Below are 18343 nucleotides of genomic sequence, written 5' to 3' on the forward strand. Positions count from 1 at the left end.
AGCCTAAATCAAGTTTATTGCCCACAGTTTAAGGTATTACATATGTTAATATTTGATATCCCATACAAGGCAAATCTAAACATATTTGAGACATATTTTACAGCTGACTTCAACAAGTCTGCTAACTCCAGGCGTTGACACTACAGAGTTGGGAAGAAATCACTCTGATTACAATGCCATTCATAATTTGGCTTTTCATAATTTGCAGTTAATAATTTGTAAAGAAATAAACAGAAACGGTGTCTTTTCACTCATTGTGATGAGCAAGATGGTATCGATAAATAATCCTTGGGTCCCTGGGAACGAGCAGGAGGGCTACTCACAGAAGGTACCTCTTTGCAGCTGACCCTCTGTCAGAGCTCAGGCAGTGGAGAAGGAAAGCTGGAGGCACTACAAGGTACGTCAGTGAATTCCGTCCCCCTCCCTATAACTCTGGAATTGGGGGAGAAGAAGTACACCAGCCCTAGCCCTGCTATACTTAGAAGACTTCTCTTCTAACTGGCCTCAACTGGAACAAAACTAAAGGGGGGGATGCCCCTCCCAAAAACTTCTACCCTGCTAGGACAAGGACTTTGGGTTTGGTGGTTCCTCCACCCTGGGTTCCTCTGCCATTGCCCACTTTGGATTGCCCTGTCCCATTTAGGGAGTCTTCAGTTCAAGTAAGGCTCTACGCTGAACAGAGTCTCTTTCTGCAGGTTGCCACTTTCATATACGTAGAGCACCATTTTGGTTGGAGGAAGCTTCCACAGATGCTCACCATCTTCTCTCGGCTATATTATGAGGCAGGTCCGACTTTCATTTCGCTGGAGAGAGGGTGGGCAAGGAGGAGGGAAAGAGATGAACATGAAGCTAGGTCCAATTTGCTTTATAAAATTTGCCAGGAGATTAGACCTAAAAACGGCAGTTCTGCTGCGCATTCAGGCCCAGAAAACTCTTTTGAGAATGCTGAGAGCTTCTCTCGCTAAGCTAGGTCAATGTTACAGCTAGGCTGGAGCCAAAGCAACAACCCTGGTTCTTCAGTTATCTGTAAAGGTTTACAAGATTGCCATCTCAAAAAACAGCATCTATGTGGCATGTCAGGAGAAACATGTGCTTTGCATCAATTGACTATTTTAAAAAGCAACAGCAACAGCTCAACTCAGCTGGATACGAATACAAGTATTTGGCATTTCTCAGTTTTGGAGTTTACGTAGGAAACCTGCCTGAGTAGGACGCTCCATTCCTTCTTCCCCAGCAGCCACCTCCATTTCTCCATCACCTTCTCCTCTATCTACGTAAGTGAGTTTTCCTTCTGCCATTTGCTGCAAGGTAATTTGTTTACAGAATTCATTAGGCACACAATAACTATCATTCTCTGGACACAAGAATAAAACACCAGCAAGCATCTGTATGAAGACCACATTAAAGAATTATAAAAAAGGAAACGGAAAACTTACCAAGCTATGGAAAATAACCATAAAATGTCAGAGAAACACATTAATATTCTGTCTCTGCCACTTGTCTGAACAAGAAATACTAAACGCTGCACACTGCTGTTTTGTGCTTCTACTGTATAAATTTTCAATGTAAATTTTAATTTTGTCAAGTGTACACTTCTTACAATCTGCTCTGGGACCATTTGGCGAAGGGCTATGTACAAATAAACACACAGATTGTAAAAAAAGAGAGCGAAAAGGTGTTTGCTCGATGCAGAAGGTAGAAGCCCTTCTCCATCAAACATGGCAAATCGTGCAAAACCAGAGATATATTTAAGCAGTTAAATAGTCATAGGCAACAAGGAATTGCAGGCAGACGAGTACATGGGATTCTAGGCTAGTGTTCCATTCCTCCTCTGCACTCAGGACAGAAATGCAGGACAGTGCTGCTGGAGGAATCCAGTTGTATATCTCCTCTGCCAGCCAACAGTAAATTGGGGGGGGGGGACCCAGGCTACTAACTTGTGGGCTTATTTACAAGGCTGATTAAAACTCAAGAACAATATCAAATTGTAGCAAGGACATGTTAGTATGGTACTTACGTTTCCAGCAGAGTCAAAAAGTACAATCCTAAAGCTGTCTCCACCTCTCACTGACTTGGGGGATTTCCAGATAAGCATACCAGGAGCTGGGCTTGAACTTTCTGTCACACCCCAGATCTTCAAAGAAAAGAAGAAGAAGAAGAAGAAGAAGAAGAAGAAGAAGAAGAAGAAGAAGAAGAAGAAGAAGAAGATCATCTTCATATTTGAATGCTTAAAGAGCACCTTTGCACAGGAAATTGTCCAATGCTTCCCCACCCACCAGTCAGATTCATTGCAACATCAACCCTGGGATGAGATTATTGTAAGTTCTCTACAAACTTGGCTGTGCAAGTGATATCATTGGAAGTGTCAGCCTTTAACAAAAGGCAGTTGTGGGGAGAAGTCCGTGGCATCAAATGCCAGGCAGATATAATGGCATTCTGACAATATTGATTACAGCAACATGACTGGATCAGCAACTGTGTCCAAACTTTTTTTTCTTTTTTTGGTAAACATTTTTTATTAGTTTTTAATTACATATATCCAATATAAGTCACATTCTACAATTACAATTACAATTCAAAAATAAACCAATTGATAAGCCAATTATACTTTTTAGGTGGCCTCCCGCATGCTAGATTTCAAGGTAAGAAAAATTAATTTTGCTTCCAAAATCTTGTTTAATCCAATTACATTTCAATCTTAATCATAATCCCTTATACAATAGCTACAATGTTTTTAACTTCCATTCGTATTAGCACATTGAATAATTTGTATTTCTGCAAGAAAAGTTCTATATCCTTTTTTAGTTCCTGTGTGTGATATTTATTTTGTATTTATAGTTACTTACTTTAGAAACTATGTTCAAACTTAACCGTGCATTGATATGGAACCAAACCACAGATCCATGCTAGTATAATATAGACATAGTCTTAATTTGTCGTTATTTAAGAAAATGTACTTGTTTGTACTAAAACCTCTAGCTATGTTGATCAAGTGGAATGGGGAAGGTGGTTACAACAGGAATTTAATTTTACCTTTGTGGAAGCAAGTGTAAACACCACCATTGTTCCCCCAAAGGGAAAGGATAGTAGTAGTAGTAGTAGTAGTGGTAGTAGTAGTAATAATAATAATAATAATAATAATAGTAATAAATTTTATTTATATCCCGCCCTCCCCAGCCGAAGCCGGGCTCAGGGCGGCTAACAACAATCAAGTGATCAAACAATCAAATAATCCAACATTCTAAAACATTTCATTATAAAAATTAATTAAAATCAAATTAATGGCAACCGTTAAGCAAAATTCTGTGCAGGTTGCCAGAGGAGGAAGTCAGGTTGTGCCCTGGCCAAAGGCCTGGCGGAACAACTCTGTCTGGCAGGCCCTGCGGAAAGATGTCAGGTCCTGCAGGGCACTAGTCTCTTGTGACAGAGCGTTCCACCAGATTGGAGCCGCGGCCGAGAAAGCCCTGGCTCTAGTTGAGGCCAGCCTAACCTCTCTGTGGCCTGGGACCTTCAGGATGTTTTTATTTGCAGACCGTAGGTTCCTCTGTGGGGCATACCAGGAGAGGCGGTCCCGTAGGTATGAGGGTCCTAGGCCGTATAGGGCTTTAAAGGTTAAAACCAGCACCTTAAACCTGTACCGGATGAATGTGATCTCACAGCGAAGACCCCATAAGGAGTCTCGCCGCGGCATTCTGCACCCGCTGGAGTTTCTGGGTCAGTCTCAAGGGCAGCCCCACGTAGAGCGAGTTACAATAATCCAGTCTGGAGGTGACCGTCGCGTGGATCACAGTGGCTAGGTCAGGGCGAGAGAGATAAGGGGCCAACTGCTTAGCTTGGTGGAGATGAAAAAATGCCGCCTTTGTTATAGCTGTAATCTGCGCCTCCATAGAGCGGGAGGTATCAAAGATTACACCCAAACTCATTCCGGATAACTCATTCCGAATCTGACCGGACACAGGTTAGAGCTCAACGTCGAGCCTACCAAGTGGCGATAGCGACGGCGAAGAAGACTTTCTTCACCGCCTCTACTGCATCTGCAGAAAACAGCAGCAGGAGACTCTTTCAGGTGGTTCACAATTTAGCGGAACCACCTGTAACATCGGGGCCCAGTACGGGCCACATGTTCTCCTGCAATGATTTTGCAAATTTTTTTGCAGATAAAATCGCTCAGATTCGGGAAGAAGTAGACTCCACCGTGGGAGCAGGGCCGGGGCGGGAGAGTGCTAGAGTCCTGTCTGGTCAAGTTGTGTGGGATCAATTCCAATCTGTTACCTCCGAGGATGTGGACAGGCTGCTTGGACGAGTGAAGCCAACCACCTGTCTCCTGGATCCTTGCCCATCCTGGCTTATAAAAGCTAGCCGGGAAGGACTGGGCGATGGGCTTCGTGGGGTGGTGAATGCTTCCCTCCGTGAGGGAGCCTTCCCAGACCCACTGAAAGAGGCGGTTATTAAACCGCTTCTTAAAAAAACATCTTTAGATGCGGCCACAATGGCCAATTATCGCCCAGTCTCAAACCTTCCATTCTTGGGCAAGGTGATTGAGCGAGTGGTTGCTGAACAACTCCAGGCACGCCTGGAAGAAGCGGACCATTTGGATCCCTTCCAGTCGGGATTCAGGCCTCATCATGGGACTGAAACTGCCTTGGTCGCACTGGTTGATGATCTCCAGCAGGCTAGGGACAAAGGTGAGAGCTGTTTCCTAGTTCTGCTGGATCTCTCAGCGGCGTTTGATACCATCGACCATGACATCCTTCTGGACCGTCTTGAGGGGCTGGGAGCTGGGGGCACTGTCATACAGTGGTTCCGCTCCTTCCTCCTGGGCCGTGTTCAGAAAGTGGTGGTGGGGGATGAGTGTTCAGACCCCTGGGCTCTCACTTGTGGGGTGCCTCAGGGTTCTGTCCTCTCCCCCATGCTTTTCAACATCTACATGCAGCCGCTGGGAGGGATCATCAGGAGGTTTGGGCTGGGTGTTCATCAGTATGCAGATGATACCCAGCTCTACCTCTCTTTTAAATCAGAACCAGTGAAGGCGGTGAAGGTCCTGTGTGAGTGTCTGGAAGCGGTTGGAGGATGGATGGCGGCTAACAGATTGAGGTTGAATCCTGACAAGGCAGAAGTACTGTTTTTGGGGGACAGGAGGCGGGCAGGTGTGGAGGATTCCCTGGTCCTGAATGGGGTAACTGTGCCCCTGAAGGACCAGGTGCGCAACCTGGGAGTCATTTTGGACTCACAGCTGTCCATGGAGGCACAGGTCAAATCTGTATCCAGGGCAGCTGTTTACCAGCTCCATCTGGTACGTAGGCTGAGACCCTATCTGCCTGCAGACTGTCTCGCCAGAGTGGTACATGCTCTGGTTATCTCCCGCTTGGACTACTGCAATGCGCTCTACGTGGGGCTACCTTTGAAGGTGACCCGGAAACTACAACTAATCCAGAATGCGGCAGCTAGACTGGTGACTGGGAGCGGCCGCCGAGACCATATAACACCGGTCTTGAAAGACCTACGTTGGCTCCCAGTACGTTTCCGAGCACAATTCAAAGTGTTGGTGCTGACCTTTAAAGCCCTAAACGGCCTCGGTCCAGTATATCTGAAGGAGCGTCTCCTCCCCCATCGTTCTGCCCGGACACTGAGGTCCAGCACCGAGGGCCTTCTGGCGGTTCCCTCACTGCGAGAGGCCAAGTTACAGGGAACCAGGCAAAGGGCCTTCTCGGTAGTGGCGCCCGCCCTGTGGAATGCCCTCCCATCAGATGTCAAAGCGATAAACAACTACCTGACATTCAGAAGACATCTGAAGGCAGCCCTGTTCAGGGAAGTTTTTAATATGTGACATTTTAGTGTATTTTTCATCTCTGTTGGAAGCCGCCCAGAGTGGCTGGGGAAACCCAGCCAGATGGGCGGGGTACAAATAATAATAAATTTATTATTATTATTATTATTATTATTATTATTATTATTATTATTACGGACGGTGTTGGCACTAATTGCACCCCCGCAAGAGATGGGAGTTGCCCCCTCAATCCCATATTGTCCCGTCCCAGCCAGAGGACCTCTGTCTTCGAAGGATTTAACTTCAACCGGCTCCCACGTAACCATCCAGCCACAGCTTCCAAACATCTGGTCAGTGTGTCTGGGGCCAAGTCAGGATGGCCATCCATCAACAGATAGAGTTGGGTGTCATCAGCATACTGATGGCAACCCAGCCCAAAACTCCGGACAAGCTGGGCGAGGGGGCGCATAAAGATGTTAAAAAGCATCGGGGAGAGTATCGCACCCTGAGGCACTCCACACACCAAGGAGTGGCGCGATGACAATTCCCCCCCAGCACCACCCTCTGTCCCCGACCAGAGAGAAACGAGTGCAGCCATTGAAGGACTGTGCCCTGGAACCCCACGTCGGCAAGGCAGTGGTCTAGGATTTCGTGATCAACCATGTCGAAGTCTGCTGACAGGTCTAGAAGAATCAGCATCCCCGACCCGCCTCGATCCAGCTGCCTGCGGAAATCATCTGTTAGGGCGACCAGAGCCATCTCGGTCCCATGACCAGTGCGGAAGCCAGACTGGAATGGATCCAGAGCAGATGTTTCATCCAGAAACCTACCAAGCTGTTCAGCAACCGCTCTCTCAATCACCTTACCCAGGAATGGAAGATTTGAAACCGGGCAGTAATTGGATAGATCTAAGGGATCTAATGATGTTTTCTTTAAGAGCGGGCGCACCACTGCCTCCTTCAGTTCCCCTGGGAATATCCCAGTGCCAAGGGACAAATTGATGATATCCCCCAGGGGGGCCCGCACCTCGTCTAATCAGCCAAGACGGGCACGGGTCAAGAGGACAGGTGGTGGGCTTTCCAGCTCGGAGGAGTCTGTACTTGAAACTTATATACATCTGGTCCCAATGAACTCGCTGTTGGAATTATGATGAAGATATGGATAGGTATCTCCAACTGGAGCCACTATTTGCATGCACCAGAACTGGATCAGAACCATAGAAATTAAAACAACTGGGTTTTGTGGTTTTCGATATCCATCTCTAATGGATCAGCAGGCATTGAATGAAAATATAATCAAACTATCAACACAAACATTTAATGCCTATGGAGTTAAAAGTCCAGGTGGATTTTCCCCCCATGGAATTTGGTTCTGGGAGGTGTATCATCCAATATTGGCTCCCAAAACTTAAGGCTCGCAGAAGGAATTTAAAACAGTTTTGCCGAGCCTGCTTCCCGCCATATTACTTAGAAAAGCTTCACCTGTTGTCCCTTGTCAGCCATCTTTCAACTGCCTCCAGTCCCAGAACTTCTCCATGAGACCACCTCCCTTGCTTCTTTCAAATCCCTCCCTCTTTATAAGCCCCATAGGCCAAAGATCTGCCAGACCTGTTCTTCAGAAAAATGCCATGTACATAATGCCAGTGGCACAGTACAATATTGTTTTAAGCAAGTCCAAAACACTGTAGAGTATATAAGCAGGTATTTCATCCATCTTGGTTACTTAGCCAGTTTCAGGTGGTGTGTTCAATATTCTTACATTAGGTGGTGTGTTCAATATTCTTACAAGGGGAAGCAAAGTAAAACACTGACATTTTAAAGTTTAGAGGGGAAGAAGAGAAGATTTTCACTCACTGTAAGTACTTGACCAGGCCCAAGGGTACATCGAGCAGGAAACTCGTACATTATTTCAGACTGGTTTCCATGCTGCCTTCTTGTGGTCCACCCACTTAGTGACTGCTCCTACAAGGAAAGCAGTGCTTAACAGTTTTAGACTGCTGGGTTTGAGCAACTTTTTGCCTTTTAAGAGCCTCCAGTCTCATTATTTTCTGGGAGGAGTTCAAGCATATACTGGGATATTGAGTTTTGTGCAATTAATTAAAGCGTCCTGAGGAAGCTTATCTATCGTCACCTCCCTTTTCTCTCAGGAACCTTGGAAACTGCAAAGAAATGTTAGGAAGAGGCTGTTTGTAGGATGGGACCATCAAGTATGATATTTAATCATAGGCCTAGGACCCTCATACCTACAGGACCGCCTCTCCTGGTATGCTCCTTGGAGGACCTTAAGGGTCCATATATAGCAACACCCTAGAGGTCCCGGGCCCTAAGGAAGTTAGATTAGCCTCAACCAGAGCCAGGGCCTTCTCAACACTGGCTCCGGCCTGGTGGAATGCTCTGTCTCATGAGACCAGGGATCTGATTTCTTCCCGCAGGGCCTGTAAGACAGAGTTGTTCCACCTGGTCTTTGGCTTAGAATCAGTTTGATTCCCTCCCCCTCTTTCTTTTTCCTTTCTCCTCCTTTGAAGAGACAGTATCCTAATGTTTTAATGTTGTATCTTAATCTTTTAAATTGTATTTTAATCAACTTGTTTTTATTATTGGTTGTTAGCCGCCCTGAGCCCGGTCTTGGCTGGGGAGGGCGGGGTATAAATAAATTATTATTATTATTATTATTATTATTATTATTATTATTATTATTTCCTGGGCAACTTCTATTCCACCCACCCCCAGGGGGATTCCAGATCCATGTTCACAGTGGTACCTCGGGTTAAGTACTTAATTCGTTCCGGAGGTCCGTTCTTAACCTGAAACTGTTCTTAACCTGAAGCACCACTTTAGCTAATGGGGCCTCCTGCTGCCGCTGCACTGCTGGAGCACGATTTCTGTTCTCATCCTGAAGCAAAGTTCTTAACCTGAGGTAATCTTTCTGGGTTAGCAGAGTCTGTAACCTGAAGCGTTTGTAACCCAAGGTACTACTGTACTAGTCTAAAACCAGGTGAACGGTGGGGTAGGGGAGAGAAAATAAAAGTGGCTAGGAAGTTACTGGTGGGAAATGAAGAGGCAGATCGGTGGTGGGGAGGGTCAAGCCGAGGGTCAGCCCAGAACTGCTTTGTAAAGAAATGGCACCCAGTTTTGGGGGGACACAAATTTGCCAGCTACACTAACCATGCATTCATCCCAAGGAGTTAAATCATGTAAAAAATACCTGATCAGAACTGTTTCTGATTTTGACAAATTGTCCTTCTTTGTCAATATGTTCTATGGAAATACTTCCCGAAGATGATGCATGCTGGACCGTTTTGAAGCAAACGCTGTGGACTTGGCGTTCCGAAAGTGCCCGCTTCCTCCTTCTCCTTCGTGGGAGGACGGGGCTGCCCAGACTGGTGCTTGCCATTATTCCAACACTTTCCGAGCCGGGCCTGGGCACTCTTAACCTACAAAACAAAGTCACCTTTCAAATTAGGCAGCCGCTGATGGCAGAACACCCTGTCTCAATCTCTTTGCTCTTGACATTGGGCCATTCCCGTGGTGTCTAGTGATGTATGGATGTGAGAGCTGGACCATAAAGAAGGCTGATGCTTTTGAATTATGGTGCTGGAGGAGACTCTTGAGAGTCCCATGGACTGCAAGAAGATCAAACCTATCCATTCTGAAGGAAGTCAGCCTGGAGCGCTCACTGGAAGGACAGATCATGAAGCTGAGGCTCCAATACTTTGGCCACCTCATGAGAAGAGAAGACTCCCTGGAAAAAACCCTGATGTTGGGAAAGATGGAGGACACAAGGAGAAGGGGACGACAGAAGACAAGATGGTTGGACAGTGTTCTTGAAGCTACCAGCATGCGTTTGATCAAACTGCGGGAGGGAGTGGAAGACAGGAGTGCCTGGCATGCTCTGGTCCATGGGGTCACAAAGAGTCGGACATGACTAAACGACTAAAGAACAACACCACCATGCGTCATGAAGTCAAATCTGTGTCGTTCAAGAGATAGCGGGGAGGTCGCTACGGATGATGCTTACACATAACCTTTGGCACAAAGCTGCCCTGCCTGCAAAGTGGCATCTCCCCTGTAAGGTTAGTGATACTCCCCTGTGCTGTGAGATCATCACATTGTGCATTTTCTCCGGGCTCACATAACAGGCTGCTGCAGGATCGGAAGGGCAAGTAAGGAGGACACCAATACAGAGGACTTGGTGAGTTGCTTTTGTATCTTGCCCTTCTGCCAGGGAACTCTGAGTGGCATTTTCACAGCCCAACGTTCCTGCAAGGCAGCTCAGCCAGAAAATCATTTACTTTGCTAGGAAGCAGAGGCAAAGCTCTGCAAGGTGGTTAACGATCAAATCCATTATTTGCATCTTCGCTGAACGTCTTGTTTTAAAGCCCCCGACAAAGCATGATAGTCAAGAAAGGTCTTTCTGGTCTAACTTGGCTCCTGAACCAAACTCCCCACGGTGGCAATCGAGGTGTCTGTGGGAAGCTCGCAAGCGGGAACTGATCGCAATAGGCCTTTCGCGCTGGTGTTCCCCAGCAACTGGTTTTTAGAGGGACATGGCCTCCGATACTGGAGATAATATATACCATATTTTTCACTCTAAGACACACTTTTCCCCTCCAAAAAAGTAAGGGGAAATGTGTGTGCGTCTTATGGAACGAATGCAGGCTGCGCAGCTATCGCTGAAGCCTCTTCAGGGCAACAGGAGGAACGCTCCCCCTGCCCTGAAGAGGCTTGGCATGGCTATCCCAGAAGCCAGAACAACAAGAGGGATAGTGAAAAGAGCATGAAATCCACTCTTGACTCCGAGACTGCACCACAGTTGCTTTCAACCATGTGAGTTGGCCAATTGGTGTTAAAGAAGGATAGAATTTTTTTTATGTATGCCACAACAGCAGCAAGAATTCTCATTGCAAAGTATTGGAAGACACAAGATCTACCCACTTTGGAAGAATGGCAGATGAAAGTGATGGACTATATGGAATTGGCGGAAATGACTGGCAGAATCCGAGACCAGGGCGAAGAGTTGGTGGAAGAAGATTGGAAGAAATTTAAAGAATATCTACAGAAACATTGTAAAATTAATGAGTGTTAAAATGATGTTGGAATGAAATGAAGCGGCTTTAGTAATAATGTTAAAAAGGAATATGTAAAAACAGATTGATAATAGATGAAAAAATAAGGCTATAATATGTTAAGATAAAGAAATAAGATAAAAACAAAGAGGGAAAGGATTTGCTGAATTAACCATTAGAACTGGAATACAAAAAAGGGAGGTGTGAGGAGGTCAGGAAACAAATAAATGAAAAGTAAGACATGGAAAGAGGGATTTATTTTTAATTGTCTTCATTTGTTCTGTATTTTGTATTTTTGGTTTTCTTTTTATTTCCTTTTTATTACTTTTGTAACCTTTTTCTGAAATTTTAATAAATATCATTTAAAAGGGGGGAGAGACATGGGCAAAGGGCTCTTTCAACCCCCTCCTCCCCAATGCGAAAACCAGCTCCCTTTTGAATAGCCCCATCACTTACTATGGACATCAGCTGCTCATTCCAGCTTGCTTGTGGTTTTGGGAGCTGGTACATTAGAGGGTATTAAAGTGTGGCTGAAATGTACAGTAAAAGGTGCAGAAAAGCTCCTCTTGCTGTTCATACTGGGCAGGAGGGAGTTAAAGAGCCCTTTGCCCATGAGAGCCAATACTGGTAAGAAGTTCAGCTCCTGTTCTATTAAAAAAAAGTAAAGAAAGCCTCCTTTCAAGAACAGAATTCTGTCACCAAGCTCACCGTGCTTCCTCTCCTTCTAGCATTGCCCGGTATGCACTGATCTCCAGGTCCAGACCCATCTTCATTTCCAACAGTTTCACATGCTCCTCCAGCTGTGCCTGCATACGCTGATGCATTCTGTCCATCTCCCTGTCCTTCTCAGCTAGGCATCTCTTCGATGAGCCTTGTTCGTGGAGAATGGTGTTCTCCAACGCGCTAATTCTGGCCTCCAAATCTCCATTCCTGGCTTCCAACGTAGCAACCTTAGATTTCACAGAAAGGTTTTGCTGTTAGGCACAGCGGAACAGAGCCATACCAGCAGAGACCTCTATTTCCCAAAGACCTTTTAAGAGCCTCTTCCCTCTCCTGGTAGGCGTCATTTTACCTGGTTTCCAGCACCTCTTTTACCTGTGACATCAGAGAATCAACTCTCAGTTTTGCTTCTCTGAGCTCCTCCTCAGCAGCTTTGGTGATATCACTACTCCTTGCTGCAGAACGCTGAATGTTTTCCATCTGTGAAAATAGTATTGGGTTAAAAAAGAAAAGAAAAAGCTAAGCAGGACTGCACATTTTAATTTGAACATGTTTCTGTGCACACACATGAATAACAGTTCAATTTAACACAGGTTTGCCACCCTGTGCTCCTTCGGGAGGAATAATGGGATCTACTATATTTATTGGGACACGGGTGGCGCTGTGAGTTAAACCACTGAGCCTAGGACTTGCCGATCAGAAGGTCAGCGGTTCGAATCCCCGCAACGGGGTGAGCTCCTGTTGCTCGGTCCCTGCTCCTGCCAACCTAGCAGTTCGAAAGCACCTCAAAGTGTAAGTAGATAAATAGGTACCGCTCCAGCGGGAAGGTAAACGGCATTTCCGTGCGCTGCTCTGGTTTGCCAGAAGCAGCTTAGTCCTGCTGGCCACATGACCCGCAAGCTGTATGCCAGCTCCCTTGGCCAATAAAGCTAAATGAGCGCCGCAACCCCAGAGTCAGCCATGACTGGACCTAATGGTCAGAGGTCCCTTTACCTACTGTATTGTATTGTATTGTATTGTATTGTAATTATTATTATTATTATTATTATTATTATTAGACAATTCTAGGCCTTATTCCTTCCAATTCAGATGACTTTTATTATTATTTATTAAATTTCATACTGCCCTGTTCCTGCAGGTCTCAGGGCAGTTACAACATAAAAACACAACATAAAAACACAAAATACGTAATAAAAACAAAAACAACTCAATAACGCCCCCCCTTCCCCAACACATTTTAGGCAGCATGTTCTACAATATTGTTCCAGGTGTTCACCTTAAGGTGAAGGTTAGGCAATACGTAAATTAGTATTAAAAATAAATGCTTCTGGCTGTGACTGGTGTATGCAGGAGAATTATCCAAGGGGGTCAAGAGGAGGACACAATGGGAAGGTAACATGCTGAGCTGGGGAAACTGAGGCAAACGGGGTTTCACCAAAATACAGCATCCCCTTAGAAACAGGCTGGGGAAAGGTATCTTAGCATATATCGTATTTTTTGCTCTATAAGACTCACTTTGTCCCTCCTAAAAAGTAAGGGGAAATGTGTGTGCATCTTATGGAGCGAATGCTGGCTGTGCAGCTGTCCCAGAAGCCAGAACAGCAAGAGGGATCGCTGCTTTCACTGTGCAGCGATCCCTCTTGCTGTTCTGGCTTCTGGGATTCAGAATATTTTTTTTCTTGTTTTCCTCCTCCAAAAACTAGGTGCGTCTTACGGTGTGGTGCATCTTATAGAGCAAAAAATACAGTAATTAACGAAGCAAGCTATGCACATCCAGTCCGAATTAATTCCCACTGAATCCACTGAGAGGAGCCAACATGCCTTTGTCCCATCAACTCTTAGAAGACCAGTAATTTTCCTTTGCATTCCCCTTCCACCATTTGGAAGACATCCTATCAGCATAAGGTAGCAAGTGAAAACCCAGCCTCTAATTGTGCCACTCCTACTCGGGACCTGCCCATAAGAAACAAGAAGAGATCAGGTCTCTACTAAGAACGATGGGACAGCAAGACATCCCATTCCAATCAGCAGTATGGACAGACAAACCACTCACTTTGGCACTGAAGTTTTGCTGCACCTGATCTTTATAGGCGCAAATCTGTTGTTCGTGTTTCTGTCTGAACTCTCTGAAAGCATTCAACAGCTTACTCTCCAATTCCTGGTGATGGTGAGACTCGATTTCTCGAATCCTGCTCTCGTAGATCTGCTTCTTGTTCTTTAGCTCCTAGGAAGAGAAGGTAAATACAGCCGGGAGGAAGGATTTGAGAAGCTCCGCATTAAAAACAAAGGTATGTTTCAGCTGAGCAGACAAGCAAATTAGAGTACCAGTACTGTACTGCCCTGGAATAAAGAACATGCAACATTTATTTACGGTTAAACTGTCGCCTGAAATTGATCATCCATGGCGCATTAGTAAAGGTAAAGGGGCCCCTGACCATTAGGTCCAGTTGTGACCGACTCTGGGGTTGCATAGCTCATCTCACTTTAGTGGCTGAGGGAGCCGGCGTACAGCTTCCGGGTCATGTGGCCAGCATGACTAAGCCACTTCTGGTGAACCAGAGCAGCACATGGAAACGCCGTTTGCCTTCCCGCCAGAGCGGCACCTATTTATCTACTTGCACTTTGATGTGCTTTCGAACTGCTAGGTTGACAGGAGCAGGGACAGAGCAACGGGAGCTCACCCCGTCGTAGGGATTTGAACCGCCAACCTTCTGATTGGCAAGTCCTAGGCTCTGTGGTTTAACCCATAGTGCCATCCGCGTCCTTCCATGGCGCATTAAGAGCAATTAAAAGAGGCACACAGTAACTTTAGATGCAATTAACATTGGAGCCTCCATTGTTTGCTCCTTGTATTTCTCTTTTCTTCTGCAAATGCAACTGTCTCCCGTGGGGCACAAATGAATGGAATACAACACACTACTTCAGTTTGCATGTAATGCAGACCATGGCTTAACAGAACCATAGGCTCCCAGAGACAAGATTGTGCCCACTTTGTTTCTCCTCTGGTCCTGATAAACTGCTACCACCTAAGCCATGGTTTGTCTTAGTATGTCATCCAAACCCGGGTTTGTGGCTTATTTCTCTAGAGTTACTGATCATTGCTTATTAGAGAGCAACAAACCATGAACCCTGGTTCAGATACAACAGGAAGCCAATGCTCTTTGGTTTGTTTATCCCATTCATGCTAGGAGAGGGGCAAAATAGGAACAATAAAACAGAGTAACGCAGGGTTATCATCATTTTTGGCCCTCCCCTATTGGATTTGCTAAAATTAAACTATTTCACCAAGTTGTTGACCTTAATTTTAGTGTTTTAAATTAAACGGCAGCTGGAATTAAGGAAGTCTAAGACTGCAGAAGTACGTACGTCTTCATGGATGTTCTTTAGAAATGTTACTTGTTTCTTCAGGGTTTCCATTTGGTTTTCTCTATCCGTTCTATTCAACATCTCATTTTGAAGATGGCTTTTGGAATCATTCACCATTACCTTGAGCTAGGAAAGGAGAAAGTTAGCAAATGCTTTGTGCTACCCTTAAATACTTCCAAGACTCCTGTTCAGCTACAGTGTTTAATAAGCCCAAAAGGAGAACCTTGGGAAGCCAACATGTTTTAACAGAACTCAAAATCAGTCTTCTCATACTCCCTTCCCTTTTCCTCGTGTTCATTTAGATTACAAGCCTGCAATTAGGGTTATGTTACTCTTATTACCTGCAGGTTTGATATTGTGCAATGTCATTGTTCTTAGGCATATAACATACTATTGTTCACCAAGCTCCTATCAGTTGTGGAGGGGACATCAGGTGAGTGCGACAGCAGTGACCAGACAGCACAAGAAGCCCTTAAATATCACAAGGCTCCATAAGCCCCCGGTGACCTTCCAAATTCAGGTAAGCCCTGCTGCCCCTGGAACTTCTCACCTCTCAAAATACACCCCAAAATAACAGAACATTTTACTTGTGACCTGAATATCTATTAACAACCTTCGTCATTTCAGCAGGACGGTTTAGATTTTACAGAACAAACCCTTACAGAGCCGATTTCATGCTCTGAATCTTGAAGATGGTTCTGCAGGCTCTGCTGTCTACTCAAGGATGTCGTCAATTCGGCCTCTTTGCAGTGGAGCTGAGCATCAAGGTCCTTCACACGAGCGACTGCCAGGCTTAAATCATTCTCCTTTTTAGAATTCCTGAGAACAAGCAGGTTGCAAGTGTAAACAGGAGGCTTTGCATCTCAACATGCTTTTAGCATGTCTGAATCAAATTTAGACATCACAAGCTCTATCGCTAGGAGGGAGAGTGAAAGATGGACAGCCACCTGATCTAGTCGAGATTCCTGCATTGCAGGGGGTTGGACTAGATGACCCTGGAACCCCTTTCCAACTCTACCATTCTATGGGTCTATATGCCCCAGCCTTCGTCCTATAGTAGTTCAGAGCAAGAAAATGAGACCACACAATAAAAGCACAAATCCATGGGCATAGCGAGGATTTATTTTAGGGGGCTGGCAGGTAGCAACCACACGTCATTATCCTCTGTCTGGCTCTGTCTAGCAGATTCGGAATGAGATGTCTCAACAACAGTTCTTTTAAATTACTTTCCTTTGAGTCCTAAGTGCTCAGAACAATCTGTCAAAACCTTTTGGATTTTGGGAGTGGCCTCCGAGACCACATAACACCGGTCCTGAAAAACCTACATTGGCTTCCAGTACATTTCCGAGCACAATTCAAAGTGTTGGCGCTGACCTTTAAAGCCCTAAACAGCCTTGGCTCAGTATACCTGAAGGATCGTTTCCACCCCATCACTCAGCCCGGACATTGAGGTCCAGCTCAGAGGGCCTTCTGGCAATTCCCTCCCTGCAAGAAGAGAAGTTACAGGGAACCAGGCAGAAGGCCTTCTCAGTAGTGGCGCCCGCCATGTGGAATGCCCTCCCATCAAATGTCAAGGAAATAAAAACTCTCTGACTTTTAGAAGACATCTGAAGACAGCCCTGTTTGGGGATGCTTTTAATGTTTGGTGTTTTTAACATTCTATCCGTGGGCTGTTAGGCTGCTGAACGGAAAATACAGTGGTACCTCGGGTTACAGACGCTTCAGGTTACAGACTCCACTAACTCAGAAATAGCACCTCGGGTTAAGAACTTTGCTTCAGGATGAGAACAGAAATCGTGCTCCGGCGGCGCGGCAGCAGTGGGAGGCCCCATTAGCTAAAGTGGTGCTTCAGGTTAAGAACAGTTTCAGGTTAAGAGCGGACCTCCAGAACGAATTAAGTTCTTAACCCGAGGTACCACTGTAATATAGTGCAACTGACTTTCGGCGTTGGTGTGTTGTGCGACAAGCACACAGAGTGCAATGAGATTGAGTGTTTGTGGCACCCCACAAGGGAGGGAGGGAGGCTCACTTAATTTCATTGTACATAATAATAATAATAATAATAATAATTAATAATATTTTTTTTATTTATACCCCGCCCTCCCCAGCCCAGGCCGGGCTCAGAGCGGCTTACAAGCAATAATAAAACCAAGATGAATGATTACAACATAGGTTGTACATTGACAATAAAGGTATTATTATTATTATTAGCTCCCCAGTGTGGTTGGGGAAACCCAGCCAGATTGGGGCGGGGTATAAATAATAAATTATTTATTATTACTATTACAATCTCTGCTTTTAGTTAAGTATTTTTATTTAATTACTTGATTTAGGAGGGGGGCGACTTCCCCCTCACCGACTCCACCCATGAACCTCTTTAACTTCAGAAAACTGGAAATCTATGGACTAAGAAGAGCCATTGCTTTAAGAAGAAAAGAGAGCGAGATCCGGGAAGAAGGATGGCGCGCCCTCTAGGGACACTCACCTGGCGAGCAGCCGCCTGTGCTCTTCGAGCAGGGTCTCCAGCTCGACCTGCAGACCGGCGCGCTGCCGGACTTGCCCGTGGAGCTCCTCGCGCACCGCGGCCAGCTCCCTCTCGTAGGCCCTCCGTAAGACGTCCACCTCGCGGCGTCTGCCCTCCTCGGATGCGGACAGGCGGAGCTGCAGCGCCGTCTTGGTGGCTTCCAGGCCGCGGACGCGCTGGATGTAGGCGGCTAGGCGGTCATTCAGCTGGCGCAGCTCCTGCTGCAGGCTGCTCCGCGGGCCGGGCAGGAGCGGGGAAGAGAAGCTGTCGCCGCCCAGGCCGCTGTCCGGCGAAGCCATCGGAGCTGCAGGGACCACCACCCCGCCGCGCACTCTTGCAAGCGGCGGCCGGACCCCCTCCCTCGCCTGGCGTTAAGCAGAGGAATAAGAATTGGGCCAAGGATATATATATGCGCTGCCGCGCTTTGCAGGAAGGGCGTGGGGTAAATAAGTTGGGACTCATTCTGCAAAGCTGATTTTAACTTTAAGACGTGTTTCTGTGAGTTCTTTTCTAGGCTGATTAGGTACAGCTGGTGATGATGACAAAAGGAGGAGATGTTGCAGTTTGAATTTGCCTGCAGAGAGAGGGGACACCCAAAGCTTTGTGTTTGTTGTTTTTGTATAGCTGTAATAAAACCTTTGTTTGAGTGTTTTGCACCGGTCTCGTGGTTCTGTCGTCTGCCACCAGAAGAAAAAACCATGGCTATCAACTTTCAGACTTGAAAATAACGGATCAGCTGCCTCGAAAATAAGGGATAGCTTAGCTGTCAACTGTTAGATATCCCGCAATCAGTCTACGGGATATCTAACAATCCGGGATAGCAGCGGGAAACGGCGCTGAAATAAGGGAATTTCCCGCAAAAAAAGGGGAAGGTTGACACCTATGCAAAATAAACCCCTCT

At 46.0% G+C, this 18343-nt stretch overlaps 1 protein-coding gene across 2 annotated transcripts; it reads right to left on the bottom strand.

The window, feature by feature from the left end:
- On the bottom strand, positions 1-17907 carry LOC310831669 (lamin-B3-like). 2 transcript variants are annotated; one of them, XM_083712681.1, is made up of 11 exons: positions 17404-17907; positions 15581-15737; positions 14919-15044; positions 13606-13776; positions 11928-12032; positions 11541-11782; positions 8972-9200; positions 7621-7728; positions 2018-2134; positions 1203-1301; positions 1-803 (listed from the first exon to the last, which is right to left on the bottom strand). In XM_083712681.1, the coding sequence occupies exons 1-11, from the start codon at positions 17739-17741 to the stop codon at positions 771-773; spliced, it is 1725 nt and encodes a 574-aa protein (XP_083568807.1). In that variant the 5' UTR covers positions 17742-17907; the 3' UTR covers positions 1-770. The 2 variants fall into 2 exon arrangements, with proteins under 2 accessions (XP_083568807.1, XP_083568808.1); XM_083712682.1 differs by lacking the exon at positions 1-803 and having other exon boundaries at positions 1095-1301.
- Between the last annotated feature and the right edge of the window lie 436 nt (positions 17908-18343).

The sequence above is a fragment of the Podarcis gaigeae genome (genome assembly GCF_964106915.1).
Source record: "Podarcis gaigeae genome assembly, chromosome: 14".
NCBI lineage: Eukaryota > Metazoa > Chordata > Lepidosauria > Squamata > Lacertidae > Podarcis > Podarcis gaigeae.

Excerpts from the sequence above, each read along its gene's own strand:
- LOC310831669 (XM_083712681.1), bottom strand. The coding sequence starts at position 17,741 with ATGGCTTCGCCGGACAGCGGCCTGGGCGGCGACAGCTTCTCTTCCCCG. Across the intron at positions 12,033-13,605 it reads AGCAAAACTTCAGTGCCAAA|ATGGAAAACATTCAGCGTTC; the intron begins GTGAGTGGTTTG and ends CTATTTTCACAG. Across the intron at positions 7,729-8,971 it reads TCAGAAACAGTTCTGATCAG|GAGCAGTCACTAAGTGGGTG; the intron begins GTATTTTTTACA and ends CTTTCCTTGTAG.